This window comes from Strigops habroptila, chromosome 2, assembly GCF_004027225.2.
Source record: "Strigops habroptila isolate Jane chromosome 2, bStrHab1.2.pri, whole genome shotgun sequence".
In the NCBI taxonomy this organism is placed as follows: Eukaryota; Metazoa; Chordata; class Aves; order Psittaciformes; family Psittacidae; genus Strigops; species Strigops habroptila.
In genome coordinates, this window is record NC_044278.2 from 53,238,449 (window position 1) to 53,264,397 (window position 25,949).

General features: G+C 39.6%; 1 protein-coding gene across 1 annotated transcript; it reads right to left on the minus strand.

Annotated features, from left to right (window-relative positions):
* Positions 1-3,049: 3,049 nt before the first annotated feature.
* XG (Xg glycoprotein (Xg blood group)) lies at positions 3,050-24,079 on the minus strand. Its single transcript, XM_030476446.1, has 10 exons — positions 24,019-24,079; positions 13,323-13,358; positions 13,067-13,108; positions 12,668-12,724; positions 8,817-8,852; positions 6,244-6,309; positions 5,276-5,332; positions 4,648-4,686; positions 4,229-4,348; positions 3,050-3,315 (listed from the first exon to the last, which is right to left on the minus strand). Exons 1-10 carry the CDS (start codon positions 24,077-24,079, stop codon positions 3,299-3,301), a joined length of 531 nt encoding a protein of 176 aa, XP_030332306.1. The 3' UTR covers positions 3,050-3,298.
* Positions 24,080-25,949: the final 1,870 nt, after the last annotated feature.

Consider the following 25,949-nt stretch of genomic DNA (forward strand, 5'->3'; position numbering starts at 1 on the left):
AGATGTTTTCAGAGACATTGTGCTATTCGGAGGGCAATATATATATTTTCACAAATACATACATAAATGCACAGACATTTGCACAGCATGTTTTTGAGGTAACCATTATGCGTAACTCAGCCACACAACCTCTCTGTAAGGTAGTTTTAGGCTAGTGTGGTTCAGCAGGGGCATTTCTACATCAAACTATTCTGTGAACATCAGTAACTACTTAGCAGAGGACAGTGGTATAAGGCAGCGTGCCACCAAAGAAAATGCATATAGCATTCAACTGTTTAAACCGTTATTTCCAACAATTTGCAAGTGATCAGTGTTGCCTCTCCAAGGTGAAGCATTTGTTCTCTCACACACTGGTGGTACCCTAAAGGTCCGCTGGAGAAGAGGACGTCATTGCTTTGGTAGTGGCAAGGTGTTTGAGAAAGGTGTTTGAGGAAGGAAAGACCTAAATGCGTAGGCAATCAAACTTTACTTGTCCCGCAGAAACAAAATTCTTGGGAAGTGTGTTCGTTATCTGGTTGTTTAGATGGGCCAACTAAACTATGCTTACGAGTGCCAAGATCGCTGTTGTCAGATCTGTTTCAGTTGGGGGACTTCATAAACAACAAAAGCATTTCCTTGGTAATAAAAGTGATGCTTACATTTAGATGATTTTCTGTTTTACTTTTGTGCCAGACAACTTTTTATGGTATAGAATAGATTTTAAACATCAGAGCCAATAATATAAGCTAGAGTTCTGATGGTCTGACAGCCAGTTTATATTCCTTCCTTCCCCTCCAGATTTAAATGCATTAGAACTTCCCTACATAACCCCTCAATTAGCTGAAATAATAGTTGCTGCTGTTATTATTATTACAATTAATATAAAATTATTGTTATTCTTATCATCATCATCCTAGTTAAAAGAGAAATTAACACTGAAAAGTGTGCCTGCACACTGGTGTGTTGGTTGTGTATTGATGTAATTAAACCAAAGAGCTTCCGAGGGTTAAAAACTTGGGTGGGCAGTATTTACCAACTCATGTTCATGGGGTTTGCTCAAACTCTCCATAATAAAATCTGCTTTTTGGCTAATAATATTAACACAAGTAAGAAATTCTTCTGAAATTACTAAAAACAAATTTAAATAAATTGTAATAATATTTCAAAAGTAAAAATGTTAGTAATGCACATAGATCCCTCTCTGGACACTGCTCCTGGAAAAGAAAAAAAAAAATCTTCAGCCATTTTCTTTTTTTTTTCTCCCCCTAAATTCTTTAATTTAAAGCTTTTTTTTTTTATTTTCCCTAGTGGGACATAGACAAATTTGTATGTAAAAGGTATCAGCTGGCATATGTCCAGAAAGTAACAAAACAAACAAAACTCATATCATCTTAGATAAAACACAGTATGTGTTTATTGAGAATTCTCAAGAGAAAGAAGCGAAATACATACTTTCATTGTTAAACCACTGAAGTGGTAACACTAACTTTTCATTAATCAAAACTTTATGTCCACTTTGCAAAATAGAGATCAATCTGTTCTAACTACTAACATTCAAAATTCGTACTTTTAAAGAAATACCAAGTGTCGTTGAAAACCACATTAAAAATATGTCCTCATTCAGAAGTTGAAAGTGATAGCCACAAAGTTGCTCATTCAGTTTTTGTGTTGTCAAGATGCTTCTGTATTTAAATTGATGTACATTATAGTTTACTTTCAGGATCAAATTAAGATTATGGTAATCTCCTCAGCAACTGTTATATATCCATTTCAAATATAATTTAGATAAGATGGTATTGACTTACTTTATGAGAAGAGTACTTTTTCAGATTATGTCTTTCAATAATTTAATAAACACAAAATCATGTTTACCTCCATCTAAAGGGAATTTCTGTAAGAAAAAGCACCCTTCAGATCTAAGATGGAGATAAAAATACACAGATTTCCCTGAGCTTTAAAGAGTTTTCTAAAATGGCTGTATTGCAGAATTTTGTTGGTGAACGACTAGTTTGGCCAGTTTTCATCTGCATGTCATTCGTTTGCTAGTATTTTGATTCAGTTAGCGAAATGAAGGCACAGAGACCAGAAAAGTGTTAGGTTTTTTTGATAGGTGTGTCTACATAAGGACATCTGTTAACATGGCAAGGCTGATCAAGAACGAGGGAAAAAGATGAAACAGCCTTGCTGGTAAAACTGTTATCAATCAACCATACCTGCACATATGTATGAAGTTTGAAAGTTGGTGTGACATTGATTTTACAGAACAAAGTGTCACAGGCTCATTTTAAATGATTCAGAAAACATTGTACCTATTTCTTCTTTACAGAAATTATGAATAATATGGTTCTTAAAAAAACCCGTGACAGATTAACGCCTTTGAAGGCTCCTAGAGCAAAGCCTAAGTTTTCAAGAAGAGAAAAAAAATTTACATCAGATTCCAGTTCCCAAGAGGATCTAAACACCATTTCAGTAATAAATAAATAAATAAAATCAGCAAGTGTTCCTCTCATTTTTATTTTTTTTTTTAACACTGGTTTATCAATGTACATGTTCATTTATGCAATATTTTAAAATTAAGAATTAATTTTCCACCTATAGCTCCTTTCACTTTGTTAGAATTCAGACATAAATACAAAGGAAATGAACTCAAATTTTTAATCCTTTACACAACTTCCAGCTTTACTTAAACAATATAGAAAATACAGAAGTATCATAGAATCAGATGAATCATAAAATGGTTCGGATTGGAAGAGACCTTAAAATTCATCTCGCTCCAACCCCCCTGCCATGGGCAGGGACACCTTCCACTAGACCAGGTTGCTCAAGGCCCCATCCAACCTGGCCCTGAACACTTCCAGAGAGAGGGCAGAGGGGGCATCTCTATACTGAATACGCTAATGAAACCCAACATGTATTAATGGAAATGTCAATTTCCTTATTCGTATTCTATCTGAAGGATTAAGAATTTTGAAAACAGGGGAAAAAGAACTGTTTGGTGACTCAAATGCTCACAAACCAAAATATATTCTTTTTTTTAGCTTATATTAAACTTGATTTCTTTGTTGTTTGAAATAACTTCTGAATCAAAATGCAGGTCAGAGAGTTCAATAGATGTTTTAAGCACATCTTTGATGACATAAAGCTCAGGGTGCAAGAGGGACATCAGATAAAAGGGAGCAGGATTGCAGGGTCTCAACAAAATGTTCATTAGATTTCCTTTTGTCAGAATGAGAAGGTAGGAAAACATTGTCAGATCTGTGGGCTGAATGTCATCAATCAAAGGAGCCTGTGACCAGAGGGCAACTCTTCTTCCAGCAATTTATACTGTAGCCCCACCTGAAAAATGAAGATTGGACATTCAATGTGTCTATGATGGATGCTCTTTGCCAGACTTTCTGGGCTTTTTTTGCCTCAGTCCTTTTAAGGCAGTGGGCAGGAACCTTGTATCTCCAGATACATATAGACAGCCCTCCCCATTTTTTCGCACTCCCCATTTCCAGACATACGTGGCATCACCGACGTGACCTTACACCCCGGCCATAGAGCAAAGGAAAATAAGAGACTGTTGGGACCCTGATGGCATAAACACCTGTTTGTGATGATGGCCTTCAGAGCCCTGACCAGCCTATCCCACGGCATCCCAGGCCTTGCTCCAGCTGGATCTCCCCTTCCCAAGCCTCACCCTAGTGCCCAGGCAGCAGTGGCTGCCCCAGAGCCATCATGGCGCTCCCGGGCTGAGCCTTTCTGAATCACCAGGGGATCCTAGATCTCTCAGAAATGTCTGTGAAGCTTCACACACCTCCTGTGCCTCACTCATGTCATAGTTGTTAGTCCCATTATAGAATAATTAAGGTGAATTAAAGCTTTAAATTGACCTCTATGGAAAGGGCAGGATGCCCACACAGGCCAAAGCTGAAACGGGGGCCCCAGCCAGAAGGTACATGGGGTGCTCCAGGCAAGACACACACAGAGCCACAACAGTCAGTCACCTCTGTGGTGGCAGAGATGTCATGTCATGCAATTTCCTTCATAAAGTGATGTATATCCATCTTCCAGCCACATTACGGCTTCCTGTCCTTGATGAAGAACATTAATTACCACTATCTCTTACCACAGAGGGTTTTTAAGATGAGATTTTCCAATGCCCTCACCCCTGAGCTGTTTCTGCCCCCACTGAAATTGTTTGTAAAATTCACATCTACCCCAGCACTACATCGTCGTGGAAAGTGGGAGACTGATTTGGTCTTACCCTGTGGTTTGAAACAAAGTTTCTTGTTCTTGTAAGCAGAGTAGGCTGCTATTGATCCAACAACCAGTATTACAAAAGCAGAAATTATAGGAGATGTAACTCCAGCTATTAATCCTGAATCTGTGGAAAAAGCATAGATTTTTTTTCAGAGACACTGAAATGGTTTCACTTAAGCATATTCTTTACTAAGGTGTGCTTTTGCCAAACTATGAGAATTGTTTGGTGACACATTAGACATTCATTAGATAGATAGATAGAATTAAGCAGCAGATTAGAAATCATGTTACATTACAGATAATGTGGGGGAAAAAAGTGTCTTAAAGTCTAGTTTAGTGTGTGTATTACTTTTATAAGGCTAATATTTTCTTGCTATTTTATGATGATCATAAAAAAATTAAAGAATAAATTATTTACTGTACCCGTGTTTCCTCCATGATTGAAATTGTGCTCCTCTTCTCCTGGAATAGAGGGTGAAGTTTCATCAAGAAATGTGTTTTATCTTTTTGTGAGTCTTTACTCAGTAATGTGTGATTTCACACAGGAGGTGAAAGGGGACAGCTTGGCAGGACTTTGCTAGAGGAGCTCCCCTTCCAGTCCTGTCTGACAGCTGTGCTGTCCAGAGGAATAACCACCCATCCCCCTGACACTTCATTTTTGGAGAATATTATCCTCTAAAAACAGGATAATACTTAGCAGCCTACATCAAGCTGATTTCACAAGCTGATTTAAGACGAGATCATAGGCCCAGTTCATCTACTTGCAGTGCTCAGCAGAAGCCCCTTGCTTTGGGACTCCCCTAGCTGAATTCAAAGGGATAAATCCTGCAGGGTTCTGGCATATGCCAGAAGGCTACAAAATGTTTAGGAATATAGGTTAGAGCTTCATGCTCAAAGGCATGGTTTGTGAAGAAGGATAACCTTCTAAATAAAAATAGCAGAGTCTTGTCCTACACCTTCAGTGACAAACAGATTACCACTAAAGCAAAGGCAGCCAGTTCTGAGTTACAAGTATTAGGGAGAAGCTGCAAGAAGAATTGGCAAATACTACCTGTTATGTGCGGTGGTAAAGGCTTCCCATCAAGGAGATCTGAGTCATCAAAACCTCCTGCAAGATAAAGATTAAGATTTCTATTGCAAAATTGTCTGAACCCTGGTAACTCCTCCAGCTCCCTCGTCTGGTCCTTTTGCAATGTTCTAAGGAAGGGTGAAGGACTTTCAAAATCCCAGCTTTGACACGGAAGGTGGGTCGGGGTCTTGCACTGAATGGTCACCTATTCAAATTCACCTGAACATTGGAGTACTAAAACTGTTGGTGTTCTACCTGTTCTGCATCTGTATTAGCACCTGTGGGATGTGTGGGCTTGGGCTCTCAGTAACACAAATCCATGTATAATATGGACATCCCAAATCCCGGCAGTTCCTAGAGCAGGAAGCCAGTGGGTCCTTTCCAGGAAGGCCTGCAGAAGGACTCCAGAAGGGCCTGTCCATGGATCACCACTAAGATCATACCAGAAGTAATTACGGGATACATGGTGGTAGCTGGGATAGATGTGCCACTTCCACTATATTTATGTGTGTATCTGGGACCACACTCCAAAACAATACAGGCTTACATCCACCTCCCCAGTCCCACCTGCTGCATGCACCAGGGCCATCTCAGATGCACATCTCAGTGTAGATTTGAACATAGGCTTATCCATGCCCTGTGGCTAGGTGTCAGATTTGAACCTTACTGTGGTTCACTGTATACATATCCAAAACAAAAAGGCAAGTTAGCCTCATGCCACTTGGGAGTCAGTGTTCCACATTTTGTGCAGACCATCAAAGCTTTATGGTACCAACACTAAAACTCGGGAAATCTTTCCAAACACTGTGTCAGGAACAGTGACTACCAAAGGGAGATGGAGGGAAGGGATGATAAAAATTATTAATAAAGAAATAAGAAAGTAAACTATTAAAAATATTTACTCAGAATAGCTCATTGTTCTAGATTTTCTTAGGAGAAAATATTCTTACCAGAAATACCATGGCTTCCTGGTCGTGGTGGAAGAGGTGGGTATAAAGGTTTTCTTGAGATGTCACCTATTGATAATTAATATTGTTAGATGGTTGGATAGGCAAAACAGAGAGCTGTAAATAAAGAGTATGATAACCTGAGATTTTATGCCTATTTTTAATTTGTCCTCCTGTGAATTAGCAAAAGGACCTTGAAACTAGTTAAAAAGTCTCAAGCAATGTATCAATAAATAGCTAGCTACTAAAACTAGAAAGTGAAAAGGGAACATTTGCAAAATTAAAACGAGAGAAGAATTCACAAAAATGTTGAAGAAGAGTATTTCCTGTGTTTCTGGTAAGTGCTAACATTGTTTAATGCTGACATCTGGGAAGCACAGTGTGCTACTGTAGGTGTCAGGGGTGCATTAGCAGAGCTGACAGAGAAGCTGGTATTCCGGGCTGGGCAGGACACAACAGGTTATCTCTGTATCAGCAGGTATTAATAAGATCTGCAGATTAGTTTCATTTAACAGATGCTGAATTTATCTACTGCATGATGAATTTTCTACTCTTGTACAGTGGAAAATGAACTCAGACTTGAGTTTTGCTGTTTAGGACTTTGTGCCAGTATATGGCCTTAATTTTTGCAAAAGTATTAGAAAGAGATGCATTGGATAGAGAGGGAGATCTGATAACTAACAGCAGTTTCCAGACTGCATGAACAGTGATGGTGCAAGCAAGAGCTGGCTCAGGTCAAAACCTGACAAAGTTAACATCCAGGGCTGTTGCTGTGTATGTATAGTGGGTCCCCTTTTGCTGTCCTTTCCCCAACCAGTTCGGTCACATATTTGACTGTTCTCAGAGCCAGATAGTGCATTTAGCTCTGAGTAAATTAAAATTAGGTCACAGAAATAAATACTAGTTTCCCTTCCTCTCCTTAAATCTTTCTTTCTCCTTCAATACATGCCAGATGCCCCTATATCATGTTTTCTTCTTGCCCAGCTGCTAAATGCAATGCTTCTGCTTGTGAGTAACATTTAGATTCTGGTTCAGCAAATTATTTGGATGTACAGTTAACTTTGTGTGAGTTCAGCCTGCTGCAGTCAGTAGATTCAGGTAGAGTCTTAAAGCTTTGCTGAATCAGAGTTTGCACAATTAATTATATTCAAAAGAAGAGACTTGTTCTCTTCCAGGTCTCTGGGTAACAAACTAAGACTCACCAGGTCACAAAAGCAGAAAACTACTGATCCCATTATTCATTTCTATTATGGTGCTGCACGCTTATTCAGTCTTCTCTAAGCATAAGAAGATATATTCTACAGCATAGCTAGTGAAAAATAAAATGTCTTCAGAACTATTGATAGTGAGGTAGATATCATTAATCCTATTATACTCTGTATGAATATCAATTAAGAACCTGAACTGAAAATGGAGCAAAGAAATAAAAATCAAGCAAAACATCGTTTGTCACCCTCTGAATGAAAAGGTGGATTTTAGTGAATACACTGAAGATATTCATTAATAATTGAATCAACATAATACACCCATCCTCTCATTAAAAACTTGCAGGAATGAAACAATTAGTACAGGCAGGAAGAAATGACAATATAAACATAGGAACTATAAACAAAATCAGATTCAGCTTTATGAGGTGCAGACTAACATGTCATTCAAACACAGGCATGAAAGGCCACATTGGAACCTGGAAATGTGAATGTCCTGGAAATGGGAAAGAATCATATAAAAGGTATGATTCTCCAAGGCTGGAACATGAGTAAACCAAACCATTGCAACTGGAATCCTAATTCAGAGGTTCTGGGCTGAGAAGTAATTTTTCTTTTGTGTAGCCTTGATTCAAGCGGAATTTTAGTCTTTGATTCAATGCTACTTGCATTTAAGATAATTTCAACATACAAGAAACTTTCTAGAGTACTTCACATCCTTGGTATACCTCTAAACATGCTAAATAAAATGTGCAAAAATTCTCCAAGTCAAGGATTTCCATGTCTACACAGTTCAGCACAACACCGTGAAATGTTCCTAAGTCAGGTCTGGATGTTACAGAAACACTTGGAAGCTGTAGCATGTTAAAACAGCATGAGTGCTTCAAGCTTAAGCTATATTGTGCTATCAGTGCTCATCTCTGATACATTCCTTCCTGCATTTCTGATTTGTTCTGTTTGCTGATCTTAGGGTCATTTTTGGTAGCTGAAGAAATGACTGCCATCACCTATTGTCTTCAGCCTGCTGCCAGAGGCCACCACCCTGAAGCATCAGGGCTGAATGGGCAGTACATCCTCTCCGCAGCCATGACCATGGCAGCCTGTCATGGTAAAGTAAACCGTAGCTGACTTTAGCGCACATAGGTAGGCCAGCCTGCGAGGTCCCATAGGTAGCAACCAGACACAGCCCATCCTGCCGGCCCCACTCTGTGCGATGGCCTCTGGCAAAAGGCCAGCATGTACAGGAGTTGTAATGACTCCCACTACCACAGTTCCTCCTCCAGTCTTGAAATCTCTTTTCACAAATTATGCAGACTTCTGAAAAAGACCATGGAAAAAACCCCACATTATATTTGAGAAGACAGTACTCACCCCCACCAAGAGCATCTCCTAAATGCAGATCATTGTCTAAAAATGGAAAGGAGGAAGATGTAGAGCAGTGAGTTACACACAATTCTCAAGGGAAGTGAAATGTTAGTTTTAATAGAAAATGTACAGCTGAATGTTTGAAAAGCAACTTTTTCAGGTCAGACTCACAAATCCAAATAAGGCATTACACTTTTCCTGAAAACTCTTATAGAATTTAGTATTTGCCCACACAGTAATTGAAAAATGAGACAATATGTTATATTCAAAATACAAAAGATTTTTGTCTGCTTTAAATAAGCTCAGAATAAATATCATAGTGGAAACAAGATCAATACCTCTTTAATATATCTGCAAATACAGAAATAAAAATTAGCCATGTTAAAGTATTAAAATATATCTATTTTTAAAATATGCGTATTTATTAACAATTATGTCTGTCATTACAAGTGGTGTATGCATGTTTGGCTTAAGTCTAATTTCTTGAACTGCAAAAACTGAACACCCATTTCAAGAACAAATACTGGGAAGTAATAAACCTACTTAGGGAGCGAGATTGAATCAACTCATTTATGTAAGAGTCATGGTGACACAAAAAGTTTTGCTTCAAGCAATCATATGTGCCGGTTTGAGGTTGGGTGGCAGTCTGTTTTTCTTTGGCTGAGTTATAAAGGTTTTCAAATATACTTAAAGGCATGTGCATGTTACTCAGTGAATGAACAGGCTATGACTATTCTCCCAGCACTGTACACGTGTCCCACTGTACCTGGGATGGAACGTCCATCCAGTAAACAATTTGTCTATTAGCCGCAGATGCATAAACAAGAGGAACTCCATTTCAACATGCTGGTGTGGATATGACTATGTGGGTGATACGTTAGGGTGTGTGTGGAATGACAGTGAGCTCTGAAAGGTCACTGAGTGATAGGCAGAAATACGTTAGATGGATGTCATAACTCCAAGAATCGCTTTCTTTCTCCTTATAAATGTGGAGTGCTAGAATAAATCAGAAGAGATAGCAAAATCTACCTAAATTTTGATACCAATGCTTATTGCCACACATAATTAGATGGACACTCAATTGGGGTTTTTTTCATTATAATTGTGTCAGAATTCCATCCAAATCCAGGAAAATCCATCCAAATACATAACTGTGCAGAACTCTGCCTTTTTATGTTCTTTATATCCAGAGGGAGAGGGAAGCTGATTTTACACATATCTAGTCTCAGCTGGGTAACAATTTATAAAATGCTTTGATGTCACCAGGAAATCTGGCAGGAGAATAATCAAATTCATACTGCATGACTGGGTTTGTTCTCGTCAGGTGCCAGTCCTGTCTGTGTGTGGCCAGCACAGAGTTGCATTTCAAAAATATCTTTACCTGTCAAATGCTAATAAGAAGCAATGAACTGCAAACTGGATTCGATTTATTATCAAGATGAAGAAGTCAGGTAAAATGCAGGGTTCTGCTCTGGAGGGTTCATGCAAAGATTTGTTTCAGAAATGGTAAGGATGATATGAACGAAATACAAATGGAAATGCATGTGTCTGTAGGGACCAGAAAAACAGCAGAGCAAAGAGTTAAAAGAACAGACAATAAATGTTACCATTCCCAGCAGTAAAATTGAGGAATGTGTCATGTCTGTCAAAACCACCAGGCCTGTGCTCTGATAAGATGACAGCACAGATGACTTGTCATTAGAGGAAAAGCAGAAGGGCACTCTAAAGCCAAAGGTTGCAGCATATCACCTATTCCACTACTTCTCCTGTTCGCCCACCCACAAAATAGATATAGTCTGTGTACCCTGAATAAGCAAAACCAGATAGTAGGCAGCAACCTGACCTAGGGTTCAGAGTGCTAAAGTAAGCAAAATTATGAAGCAAATAACCTCTCCATAATAGCTGATGACTCCTAAAGGGTGTAAAAGATCTGTACATAAACTAGCCTGTCATTTCTGATCCAGAATAACCACAGAGACAGCATAAGTACTCAGTAGCTAGCATATGTTTCACATGACACTCACCAGGCCACCTAAGCACACACATCTTGGTGCTCATGAGTATGTATGTGGGTTTGAGCATATGGCTGCATTAAATCAATGGCAGGAAGAATGTGAGTGGGTAAAATCAACTTTTTTAGAGATTTTGTAAATAAACATAACCTTCCATTACATTTTGTGTTGAATATTGTTACGCTAGATGGGAGGTGCCTACAGGAGAGCTTCAACTCAGGCAGTAGTGCGTGGGAAGTGATGCCTGGAAGACACAGCCTCTACAGTAATTTGCCTCAGCTGAGCCAAATTCATCATCTCAGGCAGCCTCATTTCTCAATGATACTGGCTGAATGAGACATAGAGGAAACCCTGAGGTTAAGAAGCAGCATTAAACAGATACTAGGACATGCTTTAGAATTATCTTTCTGCACTTTCCAAATCCAGTAATTGAGTTTTAACACAATTTTTTTTTTAATTAGTTTTAATTGTTTTTACACTCCCTATAATCCTCTTCGGTGCTGAAAGAGATCCCAAAATGATCTGCAAATCATGGAGTTCTTCATTCCCAAGAATCAGTGAAGTTGACTTAGGTAGGGCAGATAATCACCTCATAGTCATTCCTCTAACAGATTTAGGAGCCCCTAAAAATCAAATTCCTTTCACCTGACTGATGCAGCTTCACTGTAGATATTGGCATCCCCAGGTTACCTTTAAACACGACTGAGGACAGAGTCTTTTAGGGCACAATTCAAGTAACCCACTTGAAAAGTCTATAGTAGGATGAGAACAAATCCACGTTTGGAGTGATATGAACCATCCGTAGACATGCTGATTTCTCTCCACTGACTTTGAAGAAAGCCAGGACAGTAAGCTTAGTGGAAGGCAGTGGCTTAGCAGTATTTTATAACAGACGCTTCTAATCTAAGCCGAACACATATTTCCTTTGCAAAACAAAGTGGGAAGGAAGAATGCAACTTTCACAGGATTTAGCAGCTACCACATTCACAAGAAGCTGCCACTGTTTATTCAAAGAGTGAGCCAGAGAATCATGTGGGAATGTAACTGCTTTCATGTACCTAAAGACTTATTGCAATTTTTATCCAGAAAAAGACTGACATTGTTGTGTGGGCTAATGTTATCCTGCATTTCCTGACTCAGGCATTTTGTTTGATAACCAGAAATTCTTTCAATGTAATTTAGCTGAAAAATCTCTGTGTTATCATAAAATTCCATCATAAATGCATGTGTAATTTTCTTGTTGTCTGGATTGTGCTTGGTTTTTTTTTAACAATAATGAAGATCATTGAAAATCATCATTTGTCATTCTCAGGACTACAAATAAAATCTTTCGGTTATCTCTGCTGTTCAGAGCCTTTTTTCCTTTCTGACACAGGTCTTTGTAGTAATCAATACTAGATAATATTAAGTAAATACATGGGGAGAAGAAAGAATACCCAGATTCCTTCTGATTCTTTTCCAAGTCCATTATCAGGCATCAGGAATATTTATGCTGAAAGAAAAGATAATGAAAAAAAAAGTAGAACAGTTACCCATTTTTGGCAACAGTTACCCTTTGTTATACTACCCAGGGAGTTCAGTTCAGGCTGGAAAAGCATGAAGAAGATCTTCAGGAAATAAAATGTTATCAGTGACCAGTTATACTCTAAAGCCTTACTGGAAGCAACAAAGACATGTAATTGGCAATTGCCAAAAAAATTCCCTTAGTTTACATGTAGAAGACAGTTTGTATTCACACAAATGATCTCAGCTACAGTACTTTAGCAAATATGATCAAGAATCTCATGGGAGACAGTTTCTACATATCTAAAATAAGTTATGACCAGTTATGTCTTCATTACTCACTCAGCACGGGCCTTGTCGGTCTTCTGATCACTGTAGGTTTCCTAGTAATTATGTCGTCTGCGGGACACAATGACATACCAATAAACAATAACAGCTTAATCTTTTTCAACTTAACAAATGAAGTTATCTGCAAATCTAGAAAGCTGCATTCAATAAATCCTTATGTATCACAGCAGAAGCTAAAAGTGAAAGGATATATTTTCAAAGCCTTTCTTGCTTGTTTGTCTTAAAGAAATCTTTAATTTTATGAAAGGAACATTGAAATCTAGCATTTCTCAGTTCTGTATATCTTTAACTTAAGTAGTAGTTACTTCATACACCAGTCCTCAAGGAAAAGGACGTAAGTTTTACTATTGGGTCTAAATGCCATAGTAAAATAAGGATAGGAGATTTACCTACCTGGGTGATCAAGAGCATCAGCTAAATCAAAATCACGTTGACCTAGGAGGAAGGTGACAGAAGGAAAGAGACTAAGTCAGAGGGTAGGTTCCATGACCTCCAGGTCTGAGGGCTCTGGACAAAGCCAGAACACCAGTAAGAGGCAAAACAAAAACCCATCCAAACAGGAGCAGGCACAGAGCAAGCTGTCAGTTGTGCCAGCACTGTACAGTCCTGAATGACCATGAGATGGGCTGGTCTAATGCAAAGAAGCTACTTGTTCCGGTAGTGCGAAGAGATGCTGTTCTCTCCTCTTATCCATATTCAGTGGCTGCGCAAACATGCCTTTGAAGAGCACAAGTTGCCTGTTACAGGGCACAAGGTCTATTGCTGAGAGGCAGCTGAAAGTAGCATTCAACATGGTACTTGCAAACCAGAATCATTAGGTGAGAATTTTTAATGTCTTCATTACTGTTTTACTAGCTCAGCTTTATTGGCAAGTCTGCCTTGTGATCACTTGTAACGTGAATCAACTTTTTTTTTAATTCTTCCTGTAACATGTGCCAGCAAGTAAAAGCTATAAAGATGTATTTACCTACTTTATTTTCTACTCTACCTTAAAAAAACCTGAAAGTGGAGAAAAGAACCCTTCCTGTTCTGTGTTAGGTGACAATGATGTCATTAAATGCCACAGCAGGCCAATTAGCATCCTGACATTTGAAGTTAGCAGGCAAATGAAACTGGAAAACATTTAACATGTGTAAACTGAAGTATATGGTTTTGAACTAAACAAACACAGTTTTTCATGTGTTTTACTTTCCACTCTCTACAGTCTGCCACTTTCCCTTTAATAAACAGCCTTCCTGAAACACCTCTTTGCAGAGTACATACCTATTAATTTTCATCCTGGCTGAAATTTCACCGTCCTTGTGTTTGCACACCAAATACAAGATTAGCCTGCACAAACCCACAAAAAGTCACAACGTGCCACGGCTTCCCTAAGCAGAAATGTTTTACTGTGCTCTATCGAGTAAGTCTCTTGATCAGTGTCTGTTTATTACCCCATCTAAGTGGCTTAATACCTAATTCTCCAATAAAGTGTTTTTCCTGGTAAGGCTTGAACACTTCACAGCAAGGATTATAGAATGGTTTGGGTTGGAAGGGACCTTAAAGATCATCTGGTTCCAGTCCCCAAGAATGGCATCATTGTTCAAGAGGGGAAACTGAGGAACAGAGAGAGGCCATCAGAGGTTCTCCAGCATGACAATGCTCTGGGTTCAGCTCAACCCTCTCTTCTTGGCAGGTGCCACCTGTCTTCATAGCGTTCTTCTCATTAATCACTGTTCCTGATTAATAGCTCTCACCTGTGTCAGAGAGCTCCTGGACAGATTAATTAGCACTGGTGAAACACTGTGTGAGCCTCAAATAACAATCAGTGCAGGAGCATAAAGTATGCTTTCAAGAATGTCTTGATTCCTGTGAGGATTTTTATGTAAGTCTGTGAACTTAGTTATAGCTGGTGTCTGACAGAAAGGATAAAACAAGGCTGGAATACAGAATAGTGACTGACTTTTAAAGCAAAACTGTCCCTATAAAATATTATGACAAACCTGTGTTTGGAAAGGAAAAGCAGATAACAGCATAAGGCTTTCCCTGTAATGTTATTAGAGTAGCATTTTATCTTTTATACATTTGAACTGACCTTGGAGTGCCGGCTCATCCAACAACCTCTCCTTCCCCTACCCTGGCTGCTCAACCAACCTTGCCAAGTCCAGTAACCTTTTGACTGGGTCCTTAGCTGGATTGCTAGTTTGATCTATATTCCCCTACCCGCAGGCTGACATCCTGGCATTGCCTCCACTAATATGGTCAAATCATATTTTTCTGAAGCATTTTTTCAGTGCCAGCAACACAAGAAGTTTGACTGTCCTTTGGTTTTGTCCTCTGGATAAATCTTCATTCTAGATTGGCATCCTGAGTGCTGAGGGAGGATGTCTGACCTGAGCCCTGCTGCTGCAAGACACCGCTGGCAGGGCTCAAACCATTGCTCATCAGAGTGAGTCATCAGAAATCATTTTGTAGTACCAAAGAGCTGTTGACCAAACCAGCTCCTGTGTGGCAGGTCCTGACACACAGGAAGTAACTATGGAAAGCAGCTACAGAGGTCCTAGTGCTGCAAAGAGAATGTGACAATATTGTCTTGTGAAGGAAGACTCTGGAAAAATTCCATGTAAAATACTTCTTTGAAGTTAGGGAAAAGCAAAAAAAAAAAAAAAAAGAAATAGAAGGAATCTCATCAAAAGAGATAATGGAATTCAAGCAAGATGATGCGGATGCTCCCAATTGCATGAGAACCAAAGCAAAACAGCAGACTTAAACAATTACTAACATCTGCCCTTCTGTATGATTCCAACATTTCCCTCACCTGTTGTGTGTTGTGTCTGCTCTGTTATCAAATAGGTGAGAAAAGACAAGAGGTGGTGTTTTAACACTGCAAAGGAGAAACAGAAGACAACTACAGAATTTTTAAGACTAGAAAAAAGAAGCCTGAAAATCTCCTGCAGGAATTATTCAGATTATTGTTTGTTTGCTTTTTTTTAATTATGTCTGATGAGAAACCAAGCAATAAAAAAAGCCAGACACCAGCACAGAATGACTGACTGGGAGTAAGACAGGAATCTACATTGAAATCTCTTTGGCTGTGTAAATATAAACCTTGACAGACGGGCAAATCATATGTTGACATCTGTGCACCATGGTAAATGATATTCCAATAAACCAAAAGATTGGTTGGACTTCCATCCCAACTTCCTCTTATAATTACATCAATGACCGCAAGGAGTAAGATCTTGTGGAGCTGAATTTTAAATACTCATTACCATTTCTGAGACTGCGCCTAGACATTTTAAGAATCTAATTTAGGAGGATAACAGATGGTTAAATAGCTGAATAGCCCAGATTTCATCCACGAAATGGTGGGTCTACAAACAAAAACACATTTAGAGACTCAGAGAATATTTAGCTTAAATAGGAACTGCAGTCACTTCAAGGAACGCTGAAGAAGAATGACAACGGAAATAAATCAGTCAAGCTGTTTCACAGAGCAAACAGACTGAAAGAAATCCATTTTCCACAAACAAAAATACTCTTTTTTTCTTGGATGAGCTTCCATAATAGAAACATCTGGAAATATACTTATGAAAATGAGAATGAAAGGAGTTTTAGTGGAGAGAAAACAGCTTTGTTCCTTTGGGGGTTTTATTTGGTTGGGGGGTTTTATGTGTGTGGTTTTGTTCTGGGTTTTTTTTTTGTTGTGTTTTTGTTTACTTGGGTGAGGGGTTTTTGTTGTTATGGGCTTGGGTTTTTTTGGTTGGTTTTTGGTTTGGTTTGGTTTTGGGTTTTTTTAAATTTGGTTTGGGGTTTTTTTAACCTGGATAAAGTTATTAAGAGAGTTAGCCATGCAGGAGGTATTGTCTCAGAGTTATCGGTTATTACTGCTTTGGGCTAGTATGCTATTTCTTGGCATCACTTCTAGCCTTTCTCCTGGGAGTATCCCTGTTTTTACAAAGAAATTGAACTATTGCAGTGGTGTTTTTTCTTGGGTGTTCCACAATGATTCATAGCAGAGAATTTGAGAAATGTTTATACACTCCTGCCTGACACCACGAAACAGTCCTTATCTGAAAATGAGAAAGCACTAAGCTAAGAAAGCAAGCCTTCCAGATGGATATGCAGTTTGTGTTGCAAAAGGACCTGTTTCAATCATGTTTATACTAGCTGCTCAAACAGAGGGAACTAAACTACCAGCAGGACTTTTGCTGGCACTGCCAGCCTTACTTGGGGTATAATTCCCTCATCCCCACCCAACACATGTAGCTGTGCCAATAAAAATCTGTGTAGTAGACCTGGCCTACATAGCTAAGAGTACACTCTCTGTAGCAACCAGGCAGGGGAGAATAGACTCCATAAAGCCAAACATCAGAACATAGTAGTTAAAATTTCAAAGTTGCTAGATTTCTTTTTACCTGCATAATTCTTCCCAGTAGGACATTTGCTTTCACTAATGCCCATACTTTCTATAAGCCTTTATAACATCCAGTGTGGAAGGCCAGTGACATAAAATCCTTGTTAGTCTAATTGCTCTACTATCGAGACTATTATGGTTGCTCTTTGTCACAGAGATCCTAAGCCAGCTTTTAGTAAGTTTCCTTGAGTATGAGACACATCCTGCTGAAGCATCATGGAAGTGAGGTCTTCCCAAGCCACCAAGGCACCACCCTACAAAATCATGTCCTCAGGCACATGTGCATTTAATGTCCGCAAACTGTTGCCAATATTAGTTTTCTGAAAATCTGTCTCACATATCCAGTCACTAACACGCGGACAGCAGCGCCTCTGCAGATGGTCTAGTTTGTGACCTAAATGTTAAATGGATCCATCACCCTTTACCTGTGTAGATGACTGATCACAAGGGTCTGAGGACCCACATTTTTTGAGGAGGATTTATGAGGAAGCAGGCTGGATTCTGCAGGTGGGTGTTACCTGTTCATCGTTACGACTGTAGTCAGACGTTTTCTGACAAAAGGCTACTGTGGCATCACTCTGCAATTTTATAATCTCCGTAAGTAGGCTCGGTTCTGCACTGGATCCATATGAACACAGTCTGTGGCCATTAAAATGATGCAGATTTCAATAAGGCAGCATGAATATTGTTAAATGAGAGTCAGGTTATGAGACAAATGAAATGAACTTCTGAGGCATTTAATATGCATAGTCTAGTATTAAAATGAAGCTAAGATCCATGAGAAAATGTATTTCTATGTGTATGTACATGTGTGGACATACATCTTGAATGTATACATGCACGTGTGTTAGATAAATCCTTTTCTCATCAATATGATTAAATTATGGGTGTTGAGTGCATTGCTAGCAGTCATATGATCGGGATGAGACTACCTGTGTTATAAATAAATTAGAAGCAAGTAACTTAGAAATGTGAGCTAGATAGGAAGAGAAAATAAGTTGATTTTACATTATTTAAAAACAAGAACAAAAATATTCCTTCAGTGTGATTAAATATGAATTGTTTTGTGAATACAATGAGTTTAGAACATTATGAAGCTGGCAGAGACTGAGCAAGAAGTGGGTGACTCACAAATGAGAACAAAAATTTTCTGAAATGGAACAATATGTTACCAAAGTCACTCATGGGACCCATTTTATGTTCTTTTTTAGCTGAAATGGTAAGTTATTCTTTGTAGAGAGCATTTCTGATTATTATACAATCATGAGACATATTTCCCCTGTAATGAGAAAATGGGATGTTTCCTCCCAGGTATGTGATTCAGAACATACCCATTTACTGGTCCAACTTTATTCAGGAATTATGTTTGTTTAAAGGAAATTATTCATGTAGGAAAAGTTATGGGAGAACATAAAGGATTATACCCTAGAGTAGACACTTTGGACAAAATCTCAATGAGCAGGTATTATTTCTTTGATGTAATACCCTCATGATCCATATTTCCTGATGAGGCTACTGGAGCTTTATTTCCATCACGGCCCTTTCATTACATAAACAATGACTGCCATTACAGCCCCTTGATGTTTGGGTGGAAAATGAGTCTGCTTTAAAATCTGTAATTAGTATCCAAGTTCCAGTCTGTAGACCACAGCATATAGACCTGATAATTGACTTCATGTTTTTTGTTAGGCCACTTCTGTTTACAGTTTGAATTCAAGGGAAATGAAAAGGTCTCCCTCACTTATTCATACAAGAACACATTTAAATAATCACCAGCAAATAAGATGCCCTAATAAAGCAGGAGTGGCAGTACTGCTTTAGGTCTGTGCAGCATAGTTTCATCAAACATGAAAGAAAATCTTCTAGTTCTGTGGTGTTTGCTTTGCTCTGGACAAACAACAGCAGTTCAAAGGTAGCTGCCATTCTGTATGATGCGATATGCCCTGCATACATAAAATAGAGCATATATAATTTTCATGTTTTGCTTCAGAGTGAGTGCAGAAGAAGCTGTTGTATACTGTAAAATTACAGGCAGAGCAAAAGAGTAGGGATCTCCCATGAAGCAGCACCATTTACGTGAGCACCTCAGGTTTTCAGCTTTGTGCCACAAGGAAGCAGAGCTCAGGCCATGGCATGGGCTGTTCACGCAGAGCTTCTCTCTGTCCCTGTGTGGTTCGTGAAGCTGTCAGCCCTTTTCAGTCATTTGGTCTGAGAGTGTCAAGCTGAACAATGGTCACGTTACATGAGAACTGTACAAGTAGATAGGCTCAAACAAGAGATCAAGAGGAGTGTTCCTGCTGAAACGCTATAGTGTGGCACAAGCAGCAGCTGTGTTAGGCTCTCAGAATGACCACTCGCTGCCTAAGTACCAGCTGGCTAATCCACATTGTCCCAGCTGGTAGTGTAGCGACAACAGAGGGAGCTGAAGGTAATACAGAAGGTCAGGGAGATGCCAGGCTTTGCTATTTGTGTTGCTCGCAGAATGTCTTTTAATGTTCCTCTTCCCATGTCATCCCAACTACACTGGTAAAATATATGCAAAATACCTTTGGTTCAATATGGGTAGCACAGATGTCAATAGGGCTGTTCTGGAACTTAACGTTGGGTTGAATTTGTTTCAGAGATTCTATTGTATAACTAATCCTGTGCCCCTGAAGTCAGAGTAGCCCATAAGCTTAATTATTTATATTTCTTCCAAAGAGGGTTACTAATACTGCCAAGTCAAAGTGGGTGTTCAGGGCATTTCATACACATTCTTTGCTTGTGTGTTTAAGATGCAAAACAGCAAAGCAGCAAGGCCTGCATCTTCTCTCTTTCATGCCATTAAGAATATGTTCTGTGAAAAAGGATAATGCTGGAAGGAGTTGCTGGACATCAGCAAGCCGGTCTGTTCAGCCACAAAGTCTCTGTGGAGACTCAGAAGCCACCTCTCACCTCATTTGGACTAAATGAGAGAAGCAATCAGGCTCCCTTCACCTAGCTGAAGAAGCCCTTGCATATGCCACCGGCATGCACAAAGAAGCCTCTCTGAATGACCCAGGGCAAACAGTGATGGAGTATCAGTTGGTATCTGAACTTCAAAAGCAGGACACTCAGAAGAGGATCTGGTGGCTTAGCCATCAGAGGGAACAGAAATCAAGAGTGTTGGCATGCAGAACGCTTTGCAGATCTGGGTTGGATTTCCGAACAAAGAGCCAGCCTTCTTTTTGTTACCATTACGCTCAGGAAGCAAAATGTTCTCTGTCATCTTTGTGAATAGAAATATGTGTCTCGTATCTCAATTTCTGCTCTTTGCAGGTGGTAACCTGATAGAGTTAGATAGAGTTGATAGATAGAGTTACAGTTTTGATGTGGTAAAGATTGCAATCTGGGAGGCTGTGTTGCCATTAGTTCAGGACTGTTCCTGGTATGGAGTGTGTGTCCCTTGTTCCTCCCTCTAGTTATAAGACCTGGGACGCAGAGAAAGGCTTTGATTTAATTTGTCTGCTAATCTCAGTGCCTACTCTGGCTTTGTTTTCATTTGATCTGGAGCAATGTCGCTGTTTGAAAAGCTATTGCTGTGATACAGCTTTTATAAGAAATTCCTCAGGAATTAAAAAATGCATTGATGACAAGCAAAGCTCATACAGTGGGAGTGTTATATTTTCATAACCCATGCATGCCCTTTCTTTCAACTGGGATGGCCTATTTGCCTTTATGACATACTGTACTACAGATGAGATCTTAGATAGTATTTTCCCATAGCATTCACACATGTCAGCCCTCTGTGGAAACAAAAGAAGACTCTAAACAACACAATCTGAATCTCCTCCTAGCCATGAGGCAAAATGCCACAGAAAGGCATATTTTTATTGATTTTTAATATTGAAAGAATAAATGGCATTTATTTGTTTACTTATTACCCTCAATGCGATGGAGAGGGATTGGCAATCGCTGATGCAAATGAGGGAGATACACACACTGAAAACAGGCAGTCTGAGCACTGCTACCAGGCGTGCAATGTGGCAGCAGTGTTTGAAAAGTGAACTTGAGAAGCTGAGTAACCACACCAGTTGTAAGCTCATCCCAAACCCTGATGTTGCAACAGTTCTGCTGCTGCCACAGATTACAGCAGCTCTGGTATTGGGAGTGAAATAGTTTTGGCGCCCAGCAACAGAAGAATTCATTGTCTGATATATACTTTCTGATACCATGAGTGCTTCAGCACGTACACAAGGACCTCACATGGAGTGATAGCAAAGACTGGAGCTTGATGGAGCAGTATCAGAAAAACGGGACTGTGTTTTTCATCTCTCCTGTTCTGTTTTTTAACTCTAGTGAAAGCTACATCATTCATAAAACCAAGTCACAGTGTCTCAAATCCAAACAGGTCTGTAATTTTCTCTCATAAAATGCCCAGCTAATTAACCAAGAATACAATTAGTTTTGAGTTGTTACAACATTTTTTAAGCCTCAGCTGGACACTAGTACATGGTTTACTGGCTAGCAATAAATGCTGTTGCTGTTGCATGTGTAGCATGCAATACCTGACGGAGTAAACGCGTCTTAAACATCATCAGCCTTTGCACTGTTTGTTACTGATTGAACATGTGATCTATTGGTTGATCTTAAATACCATGGGTGTATAGGTTTTATCTATATTGGGAACCTGAAGGGCATTTCTGAGCAGTCACGTCTGAGTGAGTGTCAGCTGCTTTCCAGCTCCGTGCAGGAAGGAGAGAGCCCTCAGGTTGCACAGCTGCCCCCCTGTAGGTATGCACACAGGTGTATGGCCCAAATGGGACCTCCAGCTTGTTTCAAAACTGAGGTGTATGGCCCAAATGGGACCTACAATATGTGCCAAACAAGTGCATGTTACTGGAGGACTAGGACCTAAGCTGTGTCTTACCACACTGTACATGGGCCAAGCTGCAGTAACCAACATGGGGTGTTAGCATGAACTTTGGTGGAAGGAGTTTCTATGAAGTTTCTTTCATTTGGATTGGTCTAAAAGCCACTCAGAAAATTAGTTGTTGCAGCTCAGCTTACATGGGGGACCTAATGTAACCTGCCTAAGCTTAGAAATAAAAGCCAGTGAATGTAGGTGAAAGTATGCAAGACTGCAGCGAGCATGTAAGTTGCTGAACTGTATCAGGTCTCACTTTCCCTGTGCAATGTGGTCCTTGGGTATGCCATGTTTCTGCTGAGATATGTCTGTCAAGGTAGTCTGGCCAACTAACTGAAGATAGCTGGACATAGAAGAAATGCTAGATGGCAAGAGGAGTGATGTGATATGGCCTGGCTGTGGTGGCACAGTAGTTTCTAGAAGTTAGGACAGGTGATTAAAGCTTAGATAAGAATTAAGGCTGCATATATAAAGGTGAATCATGTCATAGATATCCCTATCATAAGGACTTGGACCAGCTTTTTACCAGCATGGCAAATCCTTTCTCATATCATGTCTTAATTAGGACTGAGAAGTGATTCCTGTAAATGTCCCCTGAAACATAGGGGGATGCATTCTTTGATGATAAGATTCAGTGGCTGTTGTCATAGACTTATAATAATTCATTTTGCTTTTTAAAGTGGATTAAATAGTTTCCACAGTTATAAGACTGTGGAAAGCCCACAGCAGCTTTCAGCAATGATTTCTTCCCCAAAGCGGTGCCTGAACTGGCTCTAAATTAGCACATGTAGAAGGCAAGAATGGTTAGGCTGACTATCCTTGTAATTAAAATCCTAGAGTGTATGGCAATTGGCTTGCCCATGCTCAGATTGTTTGAACAGAAATATTCAACACAAGACAGTCCTCCAGAACAAGAAAGTCTGCATACCAGTGATGAGAGACTGTGTGAATCATTGCTGTTCACAACATACTGCAGGGCAGCCCAGCACAGTCCTATTGCTCTGCTGTTTCTACGCCACGTTACTTGCTGAAGACCTCTAAATAATTCCTTATTTGTGAAAATGGAACTAGGGCACTAATTTAAGGCAAGTTTTTTTCACTGCCCATCACTGCAAGGTCTCCTAGGGACTGCATTTAAATAGGGGGTGATGGGAGGAGGAGCAGCAGCAGCTATTTTGGAACTAGTGGTTAGTGAATGATTTCTTGCTGCAGTCAAACACTGCGCTGCAAGTTTCTGAAGTAATGCTGATGTACAAAGAAGAAAAGATTACAAATATACTACATGGCACACACACACGAGAATGACCCTATCTGCTTTGCTATCCAAAAAAATTTTACAGAATGTTTTCCTAGAAGAAAATTATATTTGAATGTAGAAAAATGGCTCAGTGTGAAAGGACTATATTTTCCCAACTGCTATTCACTCATCAAAAATATGTACAAAGTATATTCAATTCTTCATTAATCTTGGATGTAAAAAGAAAGTATGCTTGTGTGTGGGATTTCTATATTCAGGAATGTGTTGGCTAAGGCCAATAAATTATTAATTTATAATTACTAAAGCATGAGCACGAATATGAAAGTATGAGCATCCTTTAAACTGAATCAGAATTTGTTTTTACAATATAGCTATCACGTTTCAATAACTAAGAAAAGCTGTATAAACATGAAGTAAATAGTTGACTAAGGATCTCTTTGTAAACTTCAAGTTCTGTTGGAAGCTCTCATTTTACAACTTTCATTTTAAAAGTTGATACTCAGGTCCAAGCTTGTGAATAATTTTAGGGGAGCAACACTACAGAGGAAATAAGAAATTATAACAAACAGACTCCAACTAGCACAGCTGTTATGAGTGATCATCCAAAAGATATATATCTCTTCAGAAACTGCAGAAGTACTTATCTAAACACTCTTGAATACTTCTTGTGAAACACTAGTAACAAAAATAATGCCAGCAAGCATTTCTAAATAAATGAACTTTTTTTTAGGGGGTGGGGGTTTTGTTATTTTTATTTCATTTTAATAATCATGCCCTAGAAATAAGCCAAGGTGAAGGCCACTTACCTCTTACATGGACTAGAAGAAAGCCAAGACACAGAAGAAGGATACTTCTGAGTTTCCCCATCGTCTTCTATGCAGTGCCTTGATTGCCTTGTTTTTTAACAAGTGACAATAGTAGATGTTGCAACTGCAGTGGCAAGGTTTGAGGGAGACACTTGGAATCAGCAACTCTGTCCAAAGAGTTCTCTCACCATCACACCCAAACACCACAGAAGAGAGAGAAGTCCCTAAACCCTCTTCTAGTACAAGACAAGTAACAAAAGCAAACAACCCCACTACGGCCAAGCTGTGAGCAGCACCGTAGGTGCCACTCACCCTCTAAGAAATCTATTTATCGCCCAGGCAGGGAGCGTGGAGAGCTGGGGAATCAGCGGCAGCACCCAATGAGGAGGGAGCCATGGTGCTCTGAATCCACCTCCTTGCCGGAGGGAAAGCCAACCTGTTTGACATCCTTGCCTTCAAAGCAGGGTGTGGTGCTCCAGGAGCTCAAGAAGCGTGTGAGAGGAGAACAGTCTTCTCTGAAGTGTACTTGGAAGAAAAATCTCTCAGATGGACTCTGTCCTCAAAGTGCTGCTTCCCTGCTCAGGTTTTGGCTGAGCAATAACTGCTCATAAAGGCAATCTTGTCAGAGTCCTAACTGCTCACTTGAGCCTCCATGTTAGAGAAATGAAGGCCAAGAATCTGCTTTGCAGAGACTTGGAAATTGTCTACAGAAGGATGACAAAAAAATTGTATTTTATAAACTTTAAATGTGATGTTGGACTACTGAAGCATGCTCAGCTCCTCAGCAGATGCTTGTCTTCACAAGGTAACATTGTCTGTCGTGATTTTTCCATTTATATAGATATATTTTTAAACATAAATATCCTACATGGAGAGACAGAGCTGAGCATCAGAACAAAAGCTTTGGAAAATGAACAAGTATCATCCATCCATTCTTGAACATAGTTTATAAATCACTGATGTGATTTAAATTCAGTTTTGTCATAGCTTGTCTCTAACAAATACCCATGCTAGCACACTTGTCTCTTGAATTGGATTGCCACCATCACGCTGGCGCCCAGCACCATCAGGGAGACTGGTGTCTGTCCTCCCTTTTGCTGGGGGTTAAGCTGCAGGCGTGCCAGTCAGCGCTGCTTTGACCAGGGCTGCAAATACACAGAGGACTCTGCTACCATGAACAGCTGATCTGTACACTTGCAGTGCTGCTGGATGACTCAGTCTGACGCGAGGCACAGGCTGGCCCCAGTTGCACTTCAGCTCAGTTACCTAGAACATACCATACAGTGTGTACACTGAATTCATGCTTTGATGCTAACTACAAAAAAACTGACGCGACAACATAAACTGGACCAATAGAACCTGATAATACTGGGTCTTCAAGAAGCTTGATGTCCAAGAAAGTCAGTCCCCCTCGCTCCAAATTTGAACCAGTAGCACAGTTTATAAAGGCCCGGCTTACTGCATCACACAGCTTAACTATTTTTACGCTAGCAGTAGAAGCTCTAAAGCTCAATTTATGTATCATTCTCCTTGTCAGGGCCAATTCCTCAATCTCAGAAGAGTTAAGGACATTTAGGTTTAAGAGGTGACTTTGTCAGCCAGTTAAAACAAGAACTATAAAATGACACAAGCAATCCCATAAGTCCACTGTTTGTTTTTTCCCAGAACAACAAAAGCAGGCATACGTGTGCTAATCTTCGTATCAGTGATGAATTTGCCTGAAGGGAACAGGAAAGTTATCAAGGCTATGTACTAGTCCCAGGCAAGTCCAAGCAGCTTAGAAATGTTCAGTAGCTTTACTTCAAAACAGTTGTTCTTGTAAGTGAAATGATGCGTTATCTTGCCTGCCTGCTGATACTAGTTCACTGGGATACGGCACACTCTTAAATTAAGTTTGAAGATGATGCACCCCTTGTCTAGTTCTTCTGAAG